Source organism: Trachurus trachurus (assembly GCF_905171665.1).
Source record: "Trachurus trachurus genome assembly, chromosome: 16".
Classification (NCBI taxonomy): Eukaryota; Metazoa; Chordata; class Actinopteri; order Carangiformes; family Carangidae; genus Trachurus; species Trachurus trachurus.
In genome coordinates this window covers 28,035,623-28,057,303 of record NC_139902.1, presented here as the reverse complement: position 1 = coordinate 28,057,303, position 21,681 = coordinate 28,035,623, and the positions used below count along the sequence as shown (strand labels likewise).

Genomic DNA, 21,681 nt, shown 5'->3' with positions numbered 1-21,681 from the left:
ATTCATCATCATATTATGACATTTAGTAAACTAGCTGAGTTACAGCTACACAAACTGTATCTACACTAACAACAACGACGTCGTCCTTTGGGGGGTCGATGAAACCGGTCTAATGGTGATTAAAGTCTGAGTTTAATACTGAGACATGATTGAATAATAATACATTCGCTGGGATGGAGTTTTTTAAAAATGTCACTAAGCAGAGACCGTGCTGACGCTTTGGTCCCACTTTGTAGGATTCCCACTTTTCCTCTTCGTGCAGAAGGCGTAGAGCGCCGCCAGGGGGACGCAGCTGACCGACGACACCAGCAGGAGCGCGATGAAGACCTGACCGAAGACGGGGTACTCCGTCACCTCGGTCTTCCCCTGAGGAGAAAAAACGGAAAAAAAAAACGTTTAAGACTTTAACAAAAAAAACACGCAGAATCTGCCTGAAGATTTGAAGAAATTAAAACATCAACAAATACAGTGGCGGCCACAAATTATTATTAGAACAGCTGTCAGATCTGAAAATACCTGCCCTTTTTTTGCCTCCAAAACATGATGTCATTTCATAATGTCCATGTACTATGCAGATGTTTGCTCTGAGCACAGTCAGATGAAGTAAGTCCAACTGTTTTTAACTTTAATATTTGGTATGTTCACCTGTAGTGCATTTCTGTCACTGTATTTCCTGAGGACTTCAACACTTATACGTATTATCCCATCATGCCTTCTGCTACTCAAACCCAAGCTTTTCCTTTGAATGTACAATAGATAAATCCAGTTTATTTTCCATTTTCGAGGTCCAGATCCTTTGTAAATAGCTTCGTCTGTGAAGGATGATGATTGTGTGACATTGACAGTGAAACAGGCCGAGCTTATTTTTACCTAAATCTTCTATTGATGCCTCTATTCTATGGTTTATAGAATAACGATGACAACAACTGAAACCTCTTAAGGGATAGTTCAATATTTCCCTATAGTTTTAGGAGTAGGTTCGTTACCTTTAATTGTCGGTGCAAGCTATTTTTAGAACGGCGGAGCAGAGCCGCGAGCTGCTCAGAGCTACGCTACGGAGGCTCATGGGATTTCTTGGTTTCTCTCATCAAACTCATCAAATACACAATCCAACAACTCCAAAATGCTCTGGTGGACAAGTTGTGACCTGCACATTCACCACACTATGAGATAATAATGGAACGTTACCAGACAGAGTTGTTTTAGAGGGAAATGCAGAGACTGCTTGATGAAAAACTGCCCCCGATGGAAACGTGCATCAGCAGTTTTGCATGAATTTCCCTCTAAAACAACTCTGTCTGGTAACGTTCTGTTATTATCTCATAGCGTGGTGAATGTGCAGGTCACAACTTGTCCACCAGAGCGTTTTGGAGTTGTTGGATTGTGTATTTGATGAGCCAGGATCAGTTTATCTCAGGTCTGACATACTAGAGAATCCACCACCTCCACCACAGTAAACAGGTGAACAGCAGGTATTTAGGAGTGAATGTGGGCCAGTTGTGTTGTGTATCAGCGTGTGATCGCCGAGCCGAGCTGTTGTGCAACGTTCACACTGACCTAATGCTCTTTGCCCCCCGCAGCTCTTTACGTTGTTGGAGACTCATAAGTGACCTTTGTGTTTGGGTGTTAAGACCATGGCCTCTCAGAGACCCCGTCAGCTGATCCACACATGGAGACCTACACCGACACCTTTACTACTGTATACAGGTCTGATCGGTTCAATCTGAACCAGAACCACAGGACTGACACTGTTTTATGAGCCAATTATGGTTTAATTTTGTATTTTCTTTCAACATACCTAATTAAAATCTACATTTTAGTGGATAAATGTCAGAAAATGTAACAATAGAAGGTTTTAGTTTCTCCTCAGCAACAACACTGATGTTTACAACGACCACCAGAGACCTGTGGAGATGTTCACCTGAGAAAAACACTGCTGCTGTTATATAATTAGAATAATTACAGTTATGTAATACTGTAGCTGTGAGTGACACCAGGTGCAGGAAGTGTCGTCACGGTCGCCTGATTCTCACACACACACACACACACACACACACACACACACACACACACACACACACACACACACACACACACACACACACACACACACACACACACACACACAGGACATTATGAAGACCGAGCTGAACGTTGACCTTTTAAAATATAAACTGTCATCACTTCTTCGTGTTAGATATTTGGGTTAAATTGTGTCTTAATTAGTGAATAATTCTCAGGGTGACCTTTGACGTTCGACCATCAAAGTCCTGTCAGTTCATCCTTTAGGGGGTTGGGAGCCTTCACCATCATTTTTATCATTATCAAGTATTTTATTCATTTATTTATTTTTATTGTGTGTAGCCTTAATTGTTTTAGCCTTTTTTCTATTTTTTTAAAGCAAGAACATTTGCACTACTTATGCTACTTTGTTTTGGATAACATTTATTTTGTTTTATGTGGATAAACTTTTTTTTTGTTCTTGTTTTTTTTACTCTTATATAGACCTTGTTAAATCATGTCGAACTAAGACTTTCCAAAGTTAATTCTTGTTCTTAAAGTGTTTTAATCTAACTCGGGTACATTTACATTTGTTTTTACAATGTTTTATTACTGTACACTGTCCCTTTTCAAATAAACTAATAAGTTAAAAAAAAAGAATAAAAAACATGCTTTTGTTACATAGTACTTTGCCACCGTGTTACACGTTATTTAAGATTAATCTAATCTAACAACTCAGAAACTTTAATAATAACAACTTGTCAGGCTTAAATGAAGCTCGGATCGATCCATAAATACAGTTAAATGGCTGTACTCTGATGTGCTGTTATTATTTTTTCTCATGTTTTATACCTTTTAATTTATCATTATTTGTATTTTATATGAATTAGATTAGCTGGAGTTTTTGGGCCTGATCTATGTCAATGTCATGTTTCTGTGAAACATAAATAACCTGAATCTTTTTCAGTTCTGTGGCCAAATGAACAGCGACTGTGAGCCACAGACTCTGACCTAAACACAACATGACAGAGACTGGGCTGACTCTGCCCAGGTGACCTCAGGGGACCTCGGGTGACCACTGGCACCGAGACAGCCCCAAGCTTTTTCTTTTTCGTTTTACTTTTTTGTTGCTTTCCTTTCAAACACAAAGTTGCATTTGAAAGCTATAGTAATGCCTGTTGTATGTCTGTCCTAGTGTCCTGTTGTGTTTAATGTCTGTTGTTGTGTGTTTGTCCCCTAATGTGTTATTGTGTTACTGACTGTACTCAATGTCTGTTGTGTAAGTGTGTCTGTGGGCCCCCTACTAACTAGCTTTAAAGGGACAACGAGGAGTTTCTATTTGGTTATAAAAAACTCTCACGTTAATGTGGATGAATCTACGTTACCACTTGTTAATGGGCCCATTTTCGATAAATATATCGTTTTGTCTCATCGTTATTTTGTTATTATTAGTGGTGGTGGAAATGCTGGTCGAGCCGACCAGCGTTTCTTTACTTTCGGTTTCGTGGCGAGTCATGAGAATAACGCAGCCGAATCGCCGTTTATGGTCGGAACTACGACGGTATGTGATCGTCTTCCAACCTCTGACTTTAATTCTTGATGAATGAAAACATGAGTCTGTCTTGCGCTGGTCAAAGAATTGTACGGTGCGCGGAGGCTCATAAAAGTAGTGTGAAACGCTTTGCTTTTCCAAAACTCCTCGTTGTCCCTTTAAGTAGCTTCCTTGGGGTGACCCCCGTTTTCACACACTGTAGCTAATGAAATATGCTTGTAAGATTCTTCCAGTTGATGTGTGCGTGTGTGAAAATCAATCAATCAATCAATCAATCAATCAATCAATCAATCAATCAATCAATCAATCAATCAATCAATCAATCAATCAATCAATCAATCAATCAATGAATCAATCAAGCAGCTCACCAGCTCTTGGTTCCAGGCCTGGTAGGTGGGCGTCCCCCCCTGGATGTACTTGACGATGTAGAAGATGAAGAGCGCGATGAGAAGAACGGGACTGGTGACGGCCCACATGATCTTAAAGTACCAGTTGGGTTTATGTCCGATCATGTCCTCGATGTCTTTTTCAAACCTGCGTTTCAGAATAAGAGACGAGGATGAGTTTATTAAAAACCTTTATAAGGGATAGTTCACCCCAAATTCAAATTTCACTCTTTATCTACTCACCCTCATGTTGACTAAGAGCTGTGAGAAGTTTCAGAGTCCTCCGTGCCTTCTCTGAGTTACAGCGGGTCTCCGTGCAGCAGTATTTGTCCATATAATGGTTGTCAATGGATACCAACTTTCGTCGTAAGACACACCAAAAAAACATCCAAATACCTCCATACTGCTCGTATGTAATGTCCCTCTGGTATTGAAGCCCCAACATGAGAAATTGTTCCGCTGGTCAGTGCAAAAAACAGTGAATCGAGACACTGGGAGCTTCCGCTACAAACAAGCTTAAAATATAGACTTATTTAATTTGTTTCGGAACAATTTCTCATGTCGGGGCTTCAATACAAGAGCGACATTACAGACGAGCAGTATGGAGGTATTTGGATGTTTTTTGGTGTGTCTTTTTGGACAAAGAAAGTTGGTATCCATTCACAACCATTATATGGACAAATACTGCTGCGCGGACCCCCCCGTAACTCAGAGAAGGCACGGAGGACTCTCCCAGCCCTTAGTCCACATGAGGGTGAGTAGATAATGAGTGAAATTTGAATTTTGGGTGAACTATCCCTTTAACCTTTAACCTTTAAGCTGTGAATGTGATGCGACGCGAACCTCCGGATGCCGTAGATGTAGCTGACGGCGATGACCTCGATGAGGACGATGAAGAGCAGCGAGAACGTGGCGCCGTAGTCGTTGAACATGATGAACCAGTAGTTTCCCGACGGCGTCGTGAAGCCGAGGCCGAGCAGCAGACAGAACAGACACACGATGGCTGCAGGTGAAAAAAAAAGAGAGATGGAGATATAAACATAACTGATATGTGTATTAAAGACTTTTTTTTTTTTTTTAGACTTTATTTATTTGCACATAAAAAATAAAACAAAACATTTACTTATAAGAAAGATATGAAAAAGTAATGTGCAGGTGAGGTCTGAAACCCGAAAGGCTTATAACATGACCTCACCTTGATCTAACACATAATTGATGCACAGTCAAGAAATAATAATCACATACCTTGTGCAAGGTATAGAAATAATACAATTTAAAAAAGAAAGAAAGGAAAAAAACGAAAAAAAAAAAAACAGGGAAGATGTTGGTAGTAAAAATAAAAGTAGTAGTAATGATGACAACACTAAATAAATAAATAAACAAAAAGAGGTGAGAAAAGAAAGCGAGACAAAAGAAGAGAACTAGTACAGATGAATTAAGTTCAAGTAAACACTAAAAAGGGAAAAGAAGAGAAAAAAAATCTGTAATAAACATTTTAATTATTATATTTTTAGTTTATTAAATATAGAATCATCTTAATATAATATAAAATAAAATAAAAGAATAAGCCATTGGGTAAAATCATCTCATTTAAATTTAAATGAATAAATATTGAAAAGCTATAAACATTAATTTCATTCATACATACATATATAGAGAGAGATATTGATTGATATAAGAATAAGGCGTAATATATTTAGATCTTAATTTTTTGGTATATATATTTTTTTCCAATTTCTTTTAATTTTTTCTTTTTTAAATAATAAATAAATGTGTAAATGTAATCATTTTTAACATGCATAATATGAAATATCTACATTTACTATTATTATATAATATTGAATATACATTTTGTACTAAATTGTTAAATATTGAAGAAAAGAACAAGCTACTGTGTTTCAATAAATTATTATTAAACATCTGTCTGTTAATATGAGAAATTTAAACAAAATAACAAATATATTAACTTTTTTTTTCTTTACACTTGGCAGTTTGAACAACGTGTGTTTAATAGAGGGAGCTCTGGGACAATTCATCCTCTGATTGGTCACAGTAATGTTGGACAAAATAAATCTTACAATCTGTAAATGTAAACACAGAAACATGATGAAGACACCACCGGGGATCATCTCACCGTTGAACATCTCGTTGCTGATGCCGGACATGATCTTGAAGTCTCGCAGCGGGGTGATGATGGCGGTGACGTTTCCCAGCATGCTCCCCATCCCCAGCATCAGCAGCATGAAGAAGTACAGCACCGACCACAGCTGGGACAGCGGCATGTTCTTTATGGCCTCGCTGTACACGATGAAGGCCAGGCCCGTCCCCTCCACCGCCTGCACAACACACAACACACAACACACAATGCCATGAGCTTTTGTTATGCTGTATGTCAGACTTCTTACATGTTTTACTTGTTATTATGAGCTTTTACTAGGTAGATTGTTATGTAAGTTGTGTTTTGAAAGTACTTAAAGGGATAGTTCACCCTAGAATGATATTTCGCTCATTATCTACTCACCCTCATGTTGACTAAGGGCTGGAAGAATTTTCAGAGTCCACCGTCCCTTCTCTGAGTTACAGGGGGTCTTGGCGTAGCAGTGCATTTCAATGCAACGGTTGCAAAGGGACACCGGAGCTCTTCGTAAAAAAACACACACAAAAAAACATCCAAATACCTCCATGATGCTCGTATGTAATGTCCGTCTTGTGCTGAAGCCCCAAATTGCGTAATTGTCCCGAAAAAAATTAAATAAGTCTATATTTTAAGCTTGTTTGTAGCGGAAGCTTCTCGAAGCTCCTCTTCCTGGTCCGTCCAAATCTCGCGTGATTCGCAGTAACCGCACTGACGCCGGCGCAAATCACGCGAGATTTGGACGGACCAGGAAGAGGAGCTTCGAGAAGCTTCCGCTACAAACAAGCTTAAAATATAGACTTATTTAATTTTTTTCGGGACAATTACGCAATTTGGGGCTTCAGCACAAGACGGACATTACATACGAGCATCATGGAGGTATTTGGATGTTTTTTTGTGTGTGTTTTTTTACGAAGAGCTCTGGTGTCCCTTTGCAACCGTTGCATTGAAATGCACTGCTACGCCAAGACCCCCTGTAACTCAGAGAAGGGACGGTGGACTCTGAAAATTCTTCCAGCCCTTAGTCAACATGAGGGTGAGTAGATAATGAGCGAAATATCATTCTAGGGTGAACTATCCCTTTAATTGTTGCCCCTTTTTTTGGGCTTTTAGGTTGCCTTTAACATCTGGCCAGGGACAACGGACGAAAACTAGCCTTGTTGGCTATAACTCTGGCCCACTTACAGTTTTTCTTTTAACTCTGTTGATTAGTGGTGCACTGTCCCTATGAAATAAACTAATAAATTAAATGAATGGAGACTGGATTGGGCTTTTGACCCGTGATAAGTCCAGCATATGTCTAACCGGGACTCGTTCTTTCTTCCTTTTCTGTTCTCACAATATTCAAGACTATTCTGTCCATATGGAGTCTTCTTCACATCACTACACAGATGTTGATGTTGTGAGATTAAAGGAACAGCTGTGCACCAATCATGAATATATTTATATGATCTGAAAATTACCGAATGATCTTTCCTCTGTTTTTTTTACGCAGACGATGCACTGCTATTCACATATAGGAATTAAACCTTTAACTATTCAATTTAACTTGTCTTGTCAGAAAAACAGCTGTCTTGATTTGCTTCTATTTTTTATAATGTCTCTCTTCTACTGAAGTTAACACGCTAACCAGCCGGTTTTACTTTCTGAAACTGACCCACTGTCCATCATCGACGTAGCTGCTTGGAGGGCATATTAAAACTATTATAGCTACAAATACAGTAGGACGGAAATTAGTTAACATTGGTGTTTGCTTTCAAGGTCCAGGTTACAGCTGTTGCTGAATAAAGACTTTGAATGTAAACAGCTGCTAATGCTAACGTTAGATCTGCAGCAATCTGAAAACATGCATATTGTACCTTTAATATTACTTATGTTGATGTGAAAGGGTGAAAATCATCTGTATACAAACAGGACAAGTGAACTGAATACTTAAAGTTTTCCTAAATGTCTGTCAATAATAACACATCGTCTGCGTAAAGGGAACACTCATCTAGTACTGTAAGATCATTTAAATTAGGGATTGACCGATTATCGGCATGGCTGATAAAATTGGCCGATATTTGGCATTTTTATGATAATCACTATTGGCCATTTTTTTCACTGTTAACCACTGTTAGGAGAAATGTATTTTAAAACACATTCCTTTGGCTCTGATGGAGTTGTCTCTCTGCCTTAAGTCATCACTCAAGCGTGTAACAATGTCCAGCCCACTGAACCAAGACCTGTGTTATTCTCCAGAAATTTCAGGTCTTTTTATCACAGATTTTCACAATCTACAAAAAGCAAACAAACAGCAGGCTATACTGTAGTTAGTCCCAGGTGTGTTTTTTTTACACCAAAACTTTCATTTTTTAGTGCAAATGAATATAATAATTGGTATCGGTATCGGCCCAGAAAAAACCATATCGGTCTATCCCTAATTTAAATATCTGTGATTCATCCAGCTTCAATAGCCGCTAATGCTGCTTCTGCCCAGCTATATAGCAACAGTAAAACTGACAGATAGCTCCTGTAGATACTGACATAAACACAGCAGATCTCCAGTATTATCACGGTCATGTCATCTTGACCTTGTCTTTTCTGTAACTACACAAAATCTACAGTCTACACAAAATAAACCACCTATTTTCAGTCATTTTTCTACAACAAAAACATCAACTCATCTCTGACAGCATCTGATCGGACAAATAAAATATTCTGCATTAAACCGAACAAAAGAAATACGATGCACCAAACACGGATGTGCATCCAGACAGAGCAGAGCTCACTCTGTCACTGAGCCTCAACAACAACGTCCTTTGTTCCAGCGTCTGGCCACTCGCTGTGACAATGGACGCTTCTTATACACAGATCCAGCAGCTGAAAGGTTAATACAACAGCTGGAAAAGTCACATGACCTGTTAAAGGGATAGTTCAACATTTTTGCAAACTGGCCCATTGCCATAATCCCTATAGTCATAGCAGTAGGTTCGTTACCTTTAATTGTCGGTGCAAGCTATTTTTAGAACGGCGGAGCAGAGCCACGAGCTGCTCAGGGCTACGCTACGGAGGCTAAGGGAATTTCTTGGTTTTCCTCATCAAACTCATCAAATACACAATCCAACAACTCCAAAAGGCTGTCGTGGACAAGTTGTGAGCTGCACATTCACCACGCTATGAGATAATAACACAACGTTACCAGACAGAGTTGTTTTAGAGGCAAATTCATGCAAAACCGCTGATGCGTGTTGCATTCAGGGACAGTTTTTCAGCAAGCAGACTCTGTATTTACCTCGAAAACGGCTCAGTTTCATAACGTTCTGTTATTATCTCATAGCGTGGTGAATGTGCAGGTCACAACTTGTCCACGACAGCGTTTTGGAGTTGTAAGGTTGTGTATTTGATGAGGGAAACCAAGAAATCCCATTAGCCTCCGTAGCGTAGCTCTGAGCAGCTCACGGCTCTGCTCCGCCGTTCTAAAAAAAGCTTGCACCGACAAATAAAGGTAACGAACCTACTGCTAAGACTATAGCGATTATGGCAATGGGCCAATTTGCCAAAATGTTGAACTATCCCTTTAAAGTTAAAACTGTTCAAACTCACATCAGCCAAGAATAACAACCTTAACCAATCAGACGGCTCAGAACTCATCCTCATCAACATAAGAGTGAGACAGGGTGTGTAAATGTGTGTAGATGTGAGTGTTTGTGCTGCTGTAACAGTACAGTGTTAACGTACCGTGTCCAGTTCCTCCTCCAGGCTGCATGAGTCCAGTTTGCCGGCGATCCCGGCGAACTGCTCCGGGTACGTGGTGTTCAGCTTCACCACCCAGTCGGTGACGGTGTCTATGGTGATGGTGTCCTCAGGCAGGTCGAAGGTGTTCAGCAGCAGGACGCGGACCCTGGGGACGGGAAGAGGAAGGACTGTTATATGAAAGGTTTAAGATCTCAGACCTGATACCTAATCACCTACAGCCAGTTGTTGATCTAAATAGGTACAGTAACATAAATTTCAACTTCAACAACAGTGAATCGATCAGTGACATCGATCATGCAGCAGTTGGGGGGCCCCATGGAGAAAAATGGCCCCTGATATTTGCAAAATGTGACAATACCCATTGCCATAGCTACATAATGCCTGCAAGTGAGCCATTTAAGGGGACATCTGTAAATCATAGCATCAGCCAAGCCAATCGGAAGTGATATTTTTTAAAAAGCTGATACTCTATAATAACAATAGTCTGGTGCAGGAAAAAAAAAGCCAATTAATTTGCTGATACTCAATGAATTAAGAATCTTAGATTTTATTTGAAGCGATTTTTGAGTGAATATGAATTAATAAAATAATAAAAATGAAAATGACTCAAAAATAAATCTAGAGCACCAATCAGGTAGAGATATCTTCTTGACAGCAAACTTCACTTAATAAATCAAAAATTAAAGATATCTGGCTCATTTAACTGCAAACCTAAAGTAAAAACTGGACCACAAAGAGCCTCAGTCATGCAGCAGCACAACAAACAACTTTATCAAGCTTGTAGTTTGTGAATGAAGTCGACTTATACAAAGTTAACATTCATTTAAATAGAAATTAACTCAGGTACACAAAGGCTTTACACGTCTATGGTGCAATAGGATGATATGGCCCGACATCAGCTACTGTCAGAGCCGATACAACTGCGAATTTACTATAATTCATCAAATGTAAATCAATCTACCAAACCGATTGATCGGTTGACTTCTAGCTCCCATAGTCCAACACTCCTCATCCTCCTCCTCACCAAAGAAAACCTTCCTCATTAACTTTAAATCTACTGTAAGATGATATAAACAGTGAAGCAGCGAGAAGAAGTAAAAACAACACACAGATCAACAGTGTTTTCCATCGGCTGCTGCCACTCCCTGCTACTGCCCTTCAGTGGCTTTTATTGCCACCGAGATAAAGATAAAATAATAATAAAATACTAAAACGCTTGAGAGGAACTGAAGTCAGTAAAACTTGCAGGGATCAAGAGGAAACCAGTGCAGTGCAGAGAATAAAAATAGAACAAAAGGACACAACAGCACACAGACTAACGTGTATAAACAAGTTGAAAAAAATAGACTGAACAATAAATAAATGAGTTTGCTGTTAAAAATATCGTCACTCTGCTGCTCCTGTGTCGTCAACATACACTCGTGCACATCTGTGTAGTCAGGGCCGTTGTATAGGGGAGAAAGGTGATGATAATTCTAGGGGCCCAGCGCCCAGTGGGGCCCATAAAAAACCCCAGTAGTCTAATCTTTGTATGACTGAATTATTCTGCATAAGACCCTGACTAATACTCATAGTACACTGTAAAAACTCAACATCTTTCCAAGGATATTTGTCTTATTTCTTGTCCAAATGTCTCATTTCTATTCAAAACTAATCTCTTTCCACTTAAAATAAGACTCATAACCTAAAAATTAACTTGTTTTTACATCATTTTCACTTGTTTCAAACAAAGTTTCACTTGAAATAAGTTTAAAAATCTGCCAGTGAAAGTAAGTTTTTTGTGCTTGTAATAAGGAAGGAAAACTTGTTCCACTATCAGATTTTTTCTACTTATTCCAAGTGAAAATCTGCTTGAAAGGAGTAAAAAATGTCTAAAAACAAGCTTTTAATATGATGTGTCTTATTTTAAGTATAATGAGATTTGTTTTGACTAGAAATTACATTTTGACTAGAAATAAGACAAATATTCTTGGTATGATACTTGAGTTTTTGCAGTGTAATGCTGTATTAGCATCAAAACAAAGTAGGCTAAATAAAAAATTATAACACATATGTAGTCTAAGAAAAGCAACAGCCCTGTGTGTAGTCTTAACAGAGTGTAGCATGAACACACACCTCTCCAGGCAGTCCTCGAAGTTGACGGTGGCCTTGAAGCCGTAGATGGAGAAGGTGACGATGCTGGCGAAGACCGAGGTGCCGCTGTTGATGAGCGAGACGACGATGGCCTGGCGCTCAAAGTTGTTGTTGTACTGGTTGTAGCTGGCGAAGGCGATGAGCGAGCCGAAGCCCAGACCCAGAGAGAAGAAGATCTGCGTGGCCGCGTTGATCCACGTGTTCGGGTTGGCGAGCTGCTCCATCTGAAGACACACACACACACACACACACACACACACAAACATGGCATATTAAAGGGATAGTAGCATTTTTTTTAAAGTGGGGTTGTATGATCTACAAATAGCCCCTAAGTACTTTAATTGCAGTAGCAGACTCTCTGCACTCCTCCCGTTAGCAACGCCAGCCCATAATAGCCCTGCCCAGAGATTTACAACATACAGTGTTGTGAACAGACCCAAAGAAACGGCCTATTTTCACGGCCTAAAAGAGGTTTTACCTGAAAAAAAATAAACACAGTTCCATTGTTCACTATAATATAATTTTTTCCAGCCCCTCAAAGTGCAGGAAAAACACAGGTTTTATTTGGACCTAACCAACTGCTGATCGGCGGGCGCTAACCCTGGGCGGAGGGATACGTGAGTTAGTTAGGTCCAAATAAAAACTGTGTTTTTCCTGCACTTTGAAAGGCTGGAAAAAATTATATTATAGCGAACAATGGAACTGTGTATTTTTTTTTCAGGTAAAACCTCTTTTAGGCCGCAAAAATAGGCCGTTTCTTTGGGTCCATTCACAACAATGTATGTTGTAAATCTCTGGGCAGGGCTACTATCCCTTTAAGCTCTGTAAAACTGTGTGTGTGTGTATGTATTTGTGTGTGTGTATAAAACCTCAACGCGACCTCACCTTGGGTGTGAACATGTATTTGACACCGTTCATGGCCCCGTGCAGAGTGACGCCCCGGATCAGGTAGATAAAGAGGACCAGGTAGGGGAAGGTGGCAGTGAAGTACACCACCTGCAGATAGCCACACAGCAGCCGGGGTCAAAGTTCAACAAGGGAGTGGGACGGACGGGTAGAAAGTTATTGTTGTCATTGTGAGATTTCATCACCTGGTACAGTAGCATTATTATTATTATACAGTCCCTCCAGAAAAATACGATTACCTACGCGATCGCATAATTCAACGCATAATCAGCCGATAAATCGCCAATTTCCACGCAAAATGCGAGAAATATGCGGGGCTTGCATGATTTCATAACCCCCGCATTTTTGTTGCAAAAAGTCAATATCCTTGCAGAAAGTTGAAAAATGTTGCGTTTATACTTCACACAAGAGCAGCCATTTTCCTCCTGTTGCCTTGGGAACTTTATGAAGTGACATCATTGGAAAGCTGCAAATGATGAAGTCCGCTAATCAGTCTCAAAAGGAGCAAAAGGAGAGGGAGGAGATGGGCGTTGAGGGAGAGGCGATGGAGGATGAGGATGGCGAATGTTAGAGGCTACGCAATTATAGTTTTCACAGTGGACTGTCGTAGTTTCATTCAGGAGGTGATGCAACTTTACAGTCAGAAGATGCACTTTTTTGTTACCGGTTGGTTAAATCATAATAGTTTCAAAAACCTTACAGTTGTAATGTAAATTTTCGTTACAGTAAGAGATTGGAAGCATTGGAAGCATTTATTTTGCACTGTTTTGTATAGCTACCTGTGTAAAACAGGAAGCACACATTCATTTTAAAGAAGTTGTAGCGTTTTCTTTTTTTTATAAAACTACGAAACTTGTTTGACTCATCATTGTTTTGTAAGTTTGAGCCGTGTGTTTATTAAGGTCTGAAATAAAACAAGATGAGAACTTAAATAATCCCTGCACTTTCTGTGATGTAGGATGCTTACTTATCATATGAAGTCATTAGAAATGACTCTTTACATTAAGATAGTAGCCTGGTGTTGGGGGAATCACTTTTTTACCCCTTATTCGTCAAAGTTCCCACAATTTTTGCAAATTCTGCAATTTCATCGCATAAAAAATTGCAAAAACATCCTGCATATTCCATCGCATTTTTTAAGAAAACGTGCCGCATAATCAAGGATTTTTGCCCGCAACAATCACAAAAAAAAGCATTTTTCTGGAAGGACTGATTATAGTATGGTGGTATGATATTATTATTATTATTTGATGTTTGATGATGAAGTTACCTTTCCCGTGGACTTCACCCCCCGGCTGATGAACAGGTAGGTGATGATCCAGGCGAGCAGGAGGCACAGGGCCTGGCCGGTGTGAAGTCCTCCGTTCACTTCAATAGAAGGAGCGATGTCGAGCGTCTCCCTGAAGAAGAAGTACTGCGTGGGCGTGGCCCTCTCACACTCCTCGAGGGGCCCCGTCCGGTTGTCGTTGAGGGGACACTCGGCCCAGGGCAGGACAGGCTGGTGGGACACGGAGGGAAAGAGACAAGAGCAGCGTGGTTGTGTTATTGCGACTGTGCGGAGCAACGGGGAAACAGAATCTGTCAGTGAACAAATTGTTAGTTGTTAATCAGCAGCTCACTTGAAATGAATGAAAGAGGTACCAGAAACTCCATGCATTGATGACGTTGTAATAGAGACACAGATACAGGGAAGTCACAACACTAGCAAGACCTAAAAGGAGAAAGTTATACAAAAAAAAAAGAAAAAAATCAAAAACAAGTTCACGAGTACTTATTAATATACCTCAAAACCCACAATGCAGTCCAACATTTTCATGTGCAGCAGCAACTCAATGATCAGCAGCTGCAAATAATTGGAATAAAATCACTTCATTATCGGGTAACAGGATTCTTCACTTCATCACCGTCACTTACCCAATCCTCCCAGATACGGGCTGATGGCGGTCCACGCTCCGATGCTGCCGAGACGCATCTTCTGACCGATGGCGAGCTCCATGTAGAACAAGGGCACTCCCTCCAGAATCAGCATGATCATATACGGGATCAGAAACCCACCTGAAAGACACAGAGACAGACGGGTGAACATTTACATCAGGGGTCATCAACTATAGTTGTTGAAGGGCCAGACGCCTTGGGGGCCGGACATTCAAATTGGCCTAGATTGAAATTAAATTCACCTTTTTGCCTAATAATTTAGTTGTTTATATTTTATCTTATTTTGCATGTAAGCACATAATTTTCATTTATGCACATATTTGGTGTTTTATATCATGATATAAAATGTCAGCTACATGTGTTGTTATTTTAACTCAAGCAAGTCCGACATTTTCTTGGATATTAAAGCAGAAGTAAGTGATATTTTTGTGTTAATATAAGTCTTAAATAGTTATATCTTCCGACAGCAATCACTTATATAGAGTGTTTGGACCGAAACACGGGTCTGTCAGTCACTCTGCTCTGGTCTGAGCCGAGGAGAAAACTTTTCTTGTATCCTACAGTTTTTATCCAATGAGGAGAGAGAACGGCATGCAGGGCTGTGTGTGCAGCCAAGGGATGCGCGTGAATGTGGTGACGTAGGGACGAGGACCAATAGATCCATGACGAGGGCGGGGGCTGCTAACGCCATCGGCTGACAAGAAGTTATGTTGCGTTCAAGGCAACTCGTAACTCGTGTTTTTCTGACCTGTGAACTCGTACCAGTTCGATCTGGTACGAGTTCACGGGTCGGAAGTTACGAGTGGCCGTTATAGTGACTTTCACAGGTAAAACAGGTCGGAAAAACACGAGTGGGTTGCCTGGAACGCTACAAAGTCGTAAGTTGTGACTTGAAGCTGTAATTTACGGTTTCAAAAGCCTGCCTGGAACGCAGCATTAGCGAAAACGACCGGATCGCTTACTTCTGCTTTAAGCCCAAAATGTGGCGCCATATTACTGAGCTGAAGAGGCAGGTTATAACAACGGACCAACAAAAGGATGATGAGGATAATTCAAGGGAAAGTAAAAGAAGATGTTTTAACACAAAGTGGACAATTGGCGTGGATGGCAAGTTGCAGTACCATGCTTATGCATTTTCTGTGTCGTTCACCTTTATTTTAGGTAGCCTACAAAATATTTTGGCTGGCAAAAAGCCACTGTGGAAGGTGGATTTTTCAATATCTACCTGCCACAGTGGCTGGTGGCCAGAAAAGTTAACTTCAGGCCCAGTAGGAGATGCTCTGGTCTTCAAGAGATCCTTGAAGATTGAGTCTGAACAGACTGGACTCACATTGACTCATGGTGATAACAGAAAGATGTTTCTTGAGGTTATGAGAAGTCTTTTTGAGCTAGAGTAGATGTACCAGTTTCAGAAGACACTAATGAATGACTTGGGTAGATTTTGTAGATTAATAAGCAGCAGATCATTGAAACTCTTCAGGACGATTGAGGACCATCTGTAAAGGTTTCGCTGTGCGTTAAGGGAGGTCCAACAGAAGGAGAACCAATGATCAAACATGACCTCTGGGTTTCTCTGGACCTTGTTTAGACCTCAAAGCTCAAGAAGTGATTTCAATTTTGATATTACAATGAAGACACTGGATGGTTTAGCTGTGGGCACTGCACTGAGTCCGTGGAGTCGTATGCAGGGAACAACAGGCACAGTGTGGTGTCGTCCGCATAGAAGCGACACGAGAAACAATGTAAGCTGATCATTTGACCAGGGAGACCAGGTGTGTACTGCAAAGAGTCTGCAAAGGGTCCCGGTATAGATCCGTGTGGAACTCCGGGTGGAAAGAGGATGAGATAAGGATGTTTGTTTTGGCAGTTACACCTAATCCTAGAAAGGGCTTCACCTGAGATAGGCTACCCATGTCAGACAGTAGAGACAGCTGCAGGATTGTTTAGTGTATCAAAGGCTGCTGATACGTCCAGTCTGATAAGAACTTACAGTGAGTTTCCAGTTTACGCCGAGTATTATCTAACCCCAGTTCAGTATCTTCTCTAAGTGGGTTTCTAATGTTTGGTTTTTTAGAGGCAGACAGGATATCAAAAACACAAGATGTGCATTGGTTTACAATCGATTATATAGGAGTGTCTAATGAACAGGTGTGCGTATACCTCTGCTAAAACAGCAGCATCAACTCTGCAGCAATGATCCAAATCAGGAAACTGACGGATCATAGAACGAGTCAACAAAGCGGCAATTCAGACGTTTGATGTCTTCAATCTGCCTCAGTGATATCTGAGTTATTAAGTGCAGGCGACAGTTTTTGTGAGTTCATTGAGTTGACCTTCAGTTGACGTTTTGTGTGCTGCACAATGACTTGTAATTGCTTCATAATCCAACCTACAGTATGAGAGCAAAGTTTCCACTAATAATAATAGTAGTTCTTTCCTTTTTTTCCGGTTCTACCATATCACATTGTTGCTTATGGGAAACTTCAGAGGACAAAGTGTATAGGCTACTGTAAAAAATGTAAATCAGTAAATTTTAATAGTAAAAAAACCCCCATGAACTACTTTAAAAAGGTTAAATATAATGTTCTTACTATAATAGTAAATACTGTAATTCTTTGTGCATCTAATTTTTGAAAGAACAATGCAATTGTCGTTATTAAGTTTACAAACCTTGTGTAGATTAACAGGTATATGTGGTAAAATATAGAAGCTAACACTGTAAATACTTCAAGGAAGTGCGTGGGATTTCCCAGCATGCTCCGAGATGATGTGTCACAACCATAAGAATAAACAGACTTGTTATCTTAAAGTTAGCCTTGCATGATTTTTTTTTTTTTTACTGTTTTAGAGAACTGCTGCACATGATTCTGGTTGGTGTAAGTTTTTTTGTTTCTTTTAGAAGGACAGTATGTTACATTTATCTCTTCTTTTCCTTGGTTTTTACCATAGAAAATTGTGCTGTTTTGCCAAATAATTAACCTTAAATTCATATTTAGAGTATGGCTTTTTTTTATATAAATGGGAAAATGTGTATTTATGCAGTACATTTTGAAACCAGACCTTGATATCAATCATAAAATCAGCAGCAGTGATGTGTGGCAAACACAGCGAATTGTAAAATTTACTTTACTTCCTCTTCTCCTTTTTACAGTGTAACAGTCAATAAAAACTCTATTCGGGAAACCAGCTGTTTTCGTTTATCGTAAATTCATAAGTAAAACCTCAGTCTCTAGATTAAACTGTCTCTGTGAATGAGGCCGTGGACCGGTGTTTTTGGTCACGTCTCAGTCTCTGTCCACAGAGCGACTCCACCACCACATTGTTGTGTGTGAAGTGAAGTCACTGGACCAAAGGAAATGTTAATTTGTTCGACTCAACCTTGAGAGCAACTGTCACATGATGTCTCCTCTGGTTTCTTACACATCCAGGACAGTAATTACAGTAGAAGTTATGCTCAATGGTCAGTGACCCAGGACAAACCCCACGAAAAAAGACACAAAGGTCGTCCTCGAACTCAGCATGTCCACTGTGGGAACCCATCACTGCTTCACCAATCAGGAAGAGACTTAGTAAAAATCTACTTGTCAGATATATCGGCTACTGTAGTAAAAAAAGAAAAAGAAAAAAGAAAAGATCAATGGAGTGTATATCTTCTCTTTATCAGCTTCACCTGTGTTTACACACCGAACACGTGTCTTCCTTTAAAATCATCACTGCACAGCGCACACCTCCTCTGCTTCTGCAATCAATGTTAAAGCTCCATACAGTATAAAGGTAGATGTTTCTTTAAAAGCTCCTTCAAAATAAAGGTATATGTTTGTGTTAAAGCTCCATACAGTATAAAGGTATATGTTTGTGTTAAGGCTCCATACAGTATAAAGGTAGATGTTTGTATTAAAGCTCCATACAGTATAAAGGTAGATGTTTGTATTAAAGCTCCATACGGTATAAAGGTAGATGTTTTTGTTAAAGCTCCATACAGTATAAAGGTAGATGTTTGTGTTAAAGCTCCATACAGTATAAAGGTAGATGTTTGTATTAAAGCTCCATACAGTATAAAAGTAGATGTTTGTGTTACAGCTCCATACAGTATAAAGGTAGATGTTTGTGTTAAAGCTCCATACAGTATAAAGGTAGATGTTTGTGTTAAAGCTCCATACAGTATAAAGGTAGATGTTTGTATTAAAGCTCCATACAGTATAAAGGTAGATGTCCATGTGTAGTGTGATTATAAAGCAGCTCTAGCTTCTATATTAATACTGTGAAAGCATCAAAGCCTCAGTCCACAGAGAAATGCACACAGCCTGTATTCAGAAACTGAGCCTTTAAAAACCAGCCGTCAGGACTTCCTGTCACTTTGTGATGTCACAACAGAGCAGTCACCCTAAGCCCCGCCACAACCTGGACCCGCCATCCAACAACACTTTGCAAGATTTTAGTTTACTGAGTGTTTTATTCTGAAATCTGCTCTGTTTTTTTAATTGGATCACTCAGAAAACAGTCAGGAACGAATCAGAAGAGAGGATCGGCGCCTCCTCTCTTCTGATTGGCTGACACCGACGTGTTAATATTAATAAAACTCCAGAGAGAAGCTGAGAAATAAAAGATGTGTCCAAATCTAAACTTCAAACTAAAGCAGCATCGATCTTCACCACACATAATAAACACATCATCCCTCTGCTCCCTCTGAGATTCACTCGAAAAGGAAGAACATCTAAGCTTGACACTTCTTTTCTTTTTTTTTCTCTAAAAAAGAAAAAAAAAATCTTACATAAGCTCCACCTGTGAATTATACATCAGTGCTTCATGTCTCCGCTGCTGCCTCACACACTCATAACATGAACCGAGGAGGACCCTGCTCTTATCACAATGGGCTCTAATTAACTGATTAATTGTTACCGACAGGAGTCTTAGTCATTCACTGTACCAGAGTACATTTACACTGAAACGCTCTGGACGGTTGGTTCATGTTGATGCCAGATGTGCTCTCTTTTGTCTAACAGCTGGAATGGAATTTTTTTTATATATATATATACTGAAAACACAGAAGCTCTGATGTGGTTTTCATTATTCTTCTTGGCATAAAAGAACATATTTGTGATTAATAATAGCCTATTATTATTGATTTTCTGTCTCATTAGTTAACCTCCTGCAGCTTTATGACCTGCTCTTATAGTTTATTGCAGCTTTCAACTTTGAGTCAAGTGCCTTTGTAACAACAGCTAGTTCAGTCTGATAAGGATGAAACAGCCCACCTGCATGACACAGGTTAAACCGACCAGGGTTGATTGATTGATTGATTAATTGATTGATTGGTAACTCTCAGATGTTTTTTTCTCCCTGTTTCTGTTTCTTTCTTGGGAGTTTTTTCCTCAGTCGATGTGAGGGTTTAAAGGCAGAGGGTGTTTGTCAAATTGCATTGCCTATACAGTAGTTCAGTTCAAGTTTATTTGCCTATACATTAAAAAGTACGATGTAGCCTACAGTCAATGCATTGTAAGTAAGAGCCAGATGTGTAATGACAGCAGCGTTATCCAGATGTGTTGTGTCTGTCTTGTCTGCCTCCGCACTGATGCTGCTCGGTGACACTGTGGAGGCTCGTTGTTCATTCAGATCCAGCTGTGCCACTGTCCACATCAGCCTCTCTCCCCACCACACACACACTCCTTATGTATAAAATGTAAACGATGAGCCGTCAGTCTTTCGTTTGTTCAGTGTGTGTGTGTGTGTGTGTGTGTGTGTGTGTGTGTGTGTGTGTGTGTGTGTGTGTGTGTGTGTGTGTGTGTGTGTGTGTGTGTGTGTGTGTGGATGAGACACTCACCTCCACCGTGCAGCTGACACAGGTACGGAAAGCGCCACACGTTTCCCAGTCCGACTGCATACGACACGCATGCGAGCAAAAACTGCATGGGGTTGTCCCACGAGTCCCTGCCATCTTTCTCCATGTCTGTGTCTGTATCTGTGTGTGTGTGTGTAGCAGGTGTCCAGGTGTCCGGGCGGTAAGAGCAGCTGTAGGGAGCGCGGCGCTGCCTGCAGCTTATAAACTGTGACTGTGATTGTAACGCGCTCACTCCCGAGGAGGAGGAGGAGGAGGAGGAGGAGGAGGAGGAGGAGGGTCCAACTCCTACAGGAGGTTTTTACTGACTGACTGACTGTGTCTGTTACTGAGTAACTAACTAACTACACCTCCCATCAGCCGCTGGCAGCGCGGAGCCTCATCAGAGCTTCATGGGAAACGTAGTCCGAGCGAGCGCAGGTGCAGGTGGCGTCTGTTGGGGAGTGAGGAGGTGTGTAGGTAATAATAATAATAATAATAATAATAATAATAATAATAATAATAATAATAATAATAATAATAATAATAATAATAATACATTTAATTTAGAGGCGCTTTTCATGACACCCAAGGTCACCTTAACATCATTAAAAACAAGACATTGTGGGGGAAAAAACAGAACAATCAATACAGTGTCCAGTTATAAATTGTATGCAAGTTTGAACAGGTGAGTTTTAAATTGTGACTTGAAGATTGTGATGGTATCTGACTGTTTTATAGTACTATAGGTATAGGTGGAGATGCCAGTCAAACATCCACACCACCAGGGCCGGCCCAAGCCTCCATGGGGCCCTAAGCTAAATCTTTATTTTGGTGCCCTCTATTACTGCCAGTAATAGGCCTATTTCATTTGAATCATCATATCCTGGCAGCCTTTTACCCATCTTTGGTTTTTATTCTGAAATGGCACCAAATTCAGCTAAAAGTGCAGCATTCGGGTAGCCTGACAAACCAGACTATAGGCTATCATTAAAATGTTAGTCTGGCAATGACCGGTAGACCTCGGCTCAATCCAGGGGGCGGGATGAAGGCTGTCTTTCAAACTGCCTCTGCACGCAAT

The 21,681-nt window shown here is 40.2% G+C and overlaps 1 protein-coding gene across 1 annotated transcript; it reads right to left on the bottom strand.

Annotated features, from left to right (window-relative positions):
- Positions 1-195: 195 nt before the first annotated feature.
- slc6a20 (solute carrier family 6 member 20) lies at positions 196-20,730 on the bottom strand (the record flags this gene model as incomplete). Its single annotated transcript, XM_083990336.1, has 11 exons — positions 196-366; positions 3,922-4,087; positions 4,783-4,942; positions 6,074-6,275; positions 9,794-9,956; positions 11,927-12,168; positions 12,830-12,940; positions 14,121-14,348; positions 14,470-14,561; positions 14,765-14,905; positions 20,607-20,730. The coding sequence occupies 11 exons, from the start codon at positions 20,728-20,730 to the stop codon at positions 196-198; spliced, it is 1,800 nt and encodes a 599-aa protein (XP_083846462.1).
- Positions 20,731-21,681: the final 951 nt, after the last annotated feature.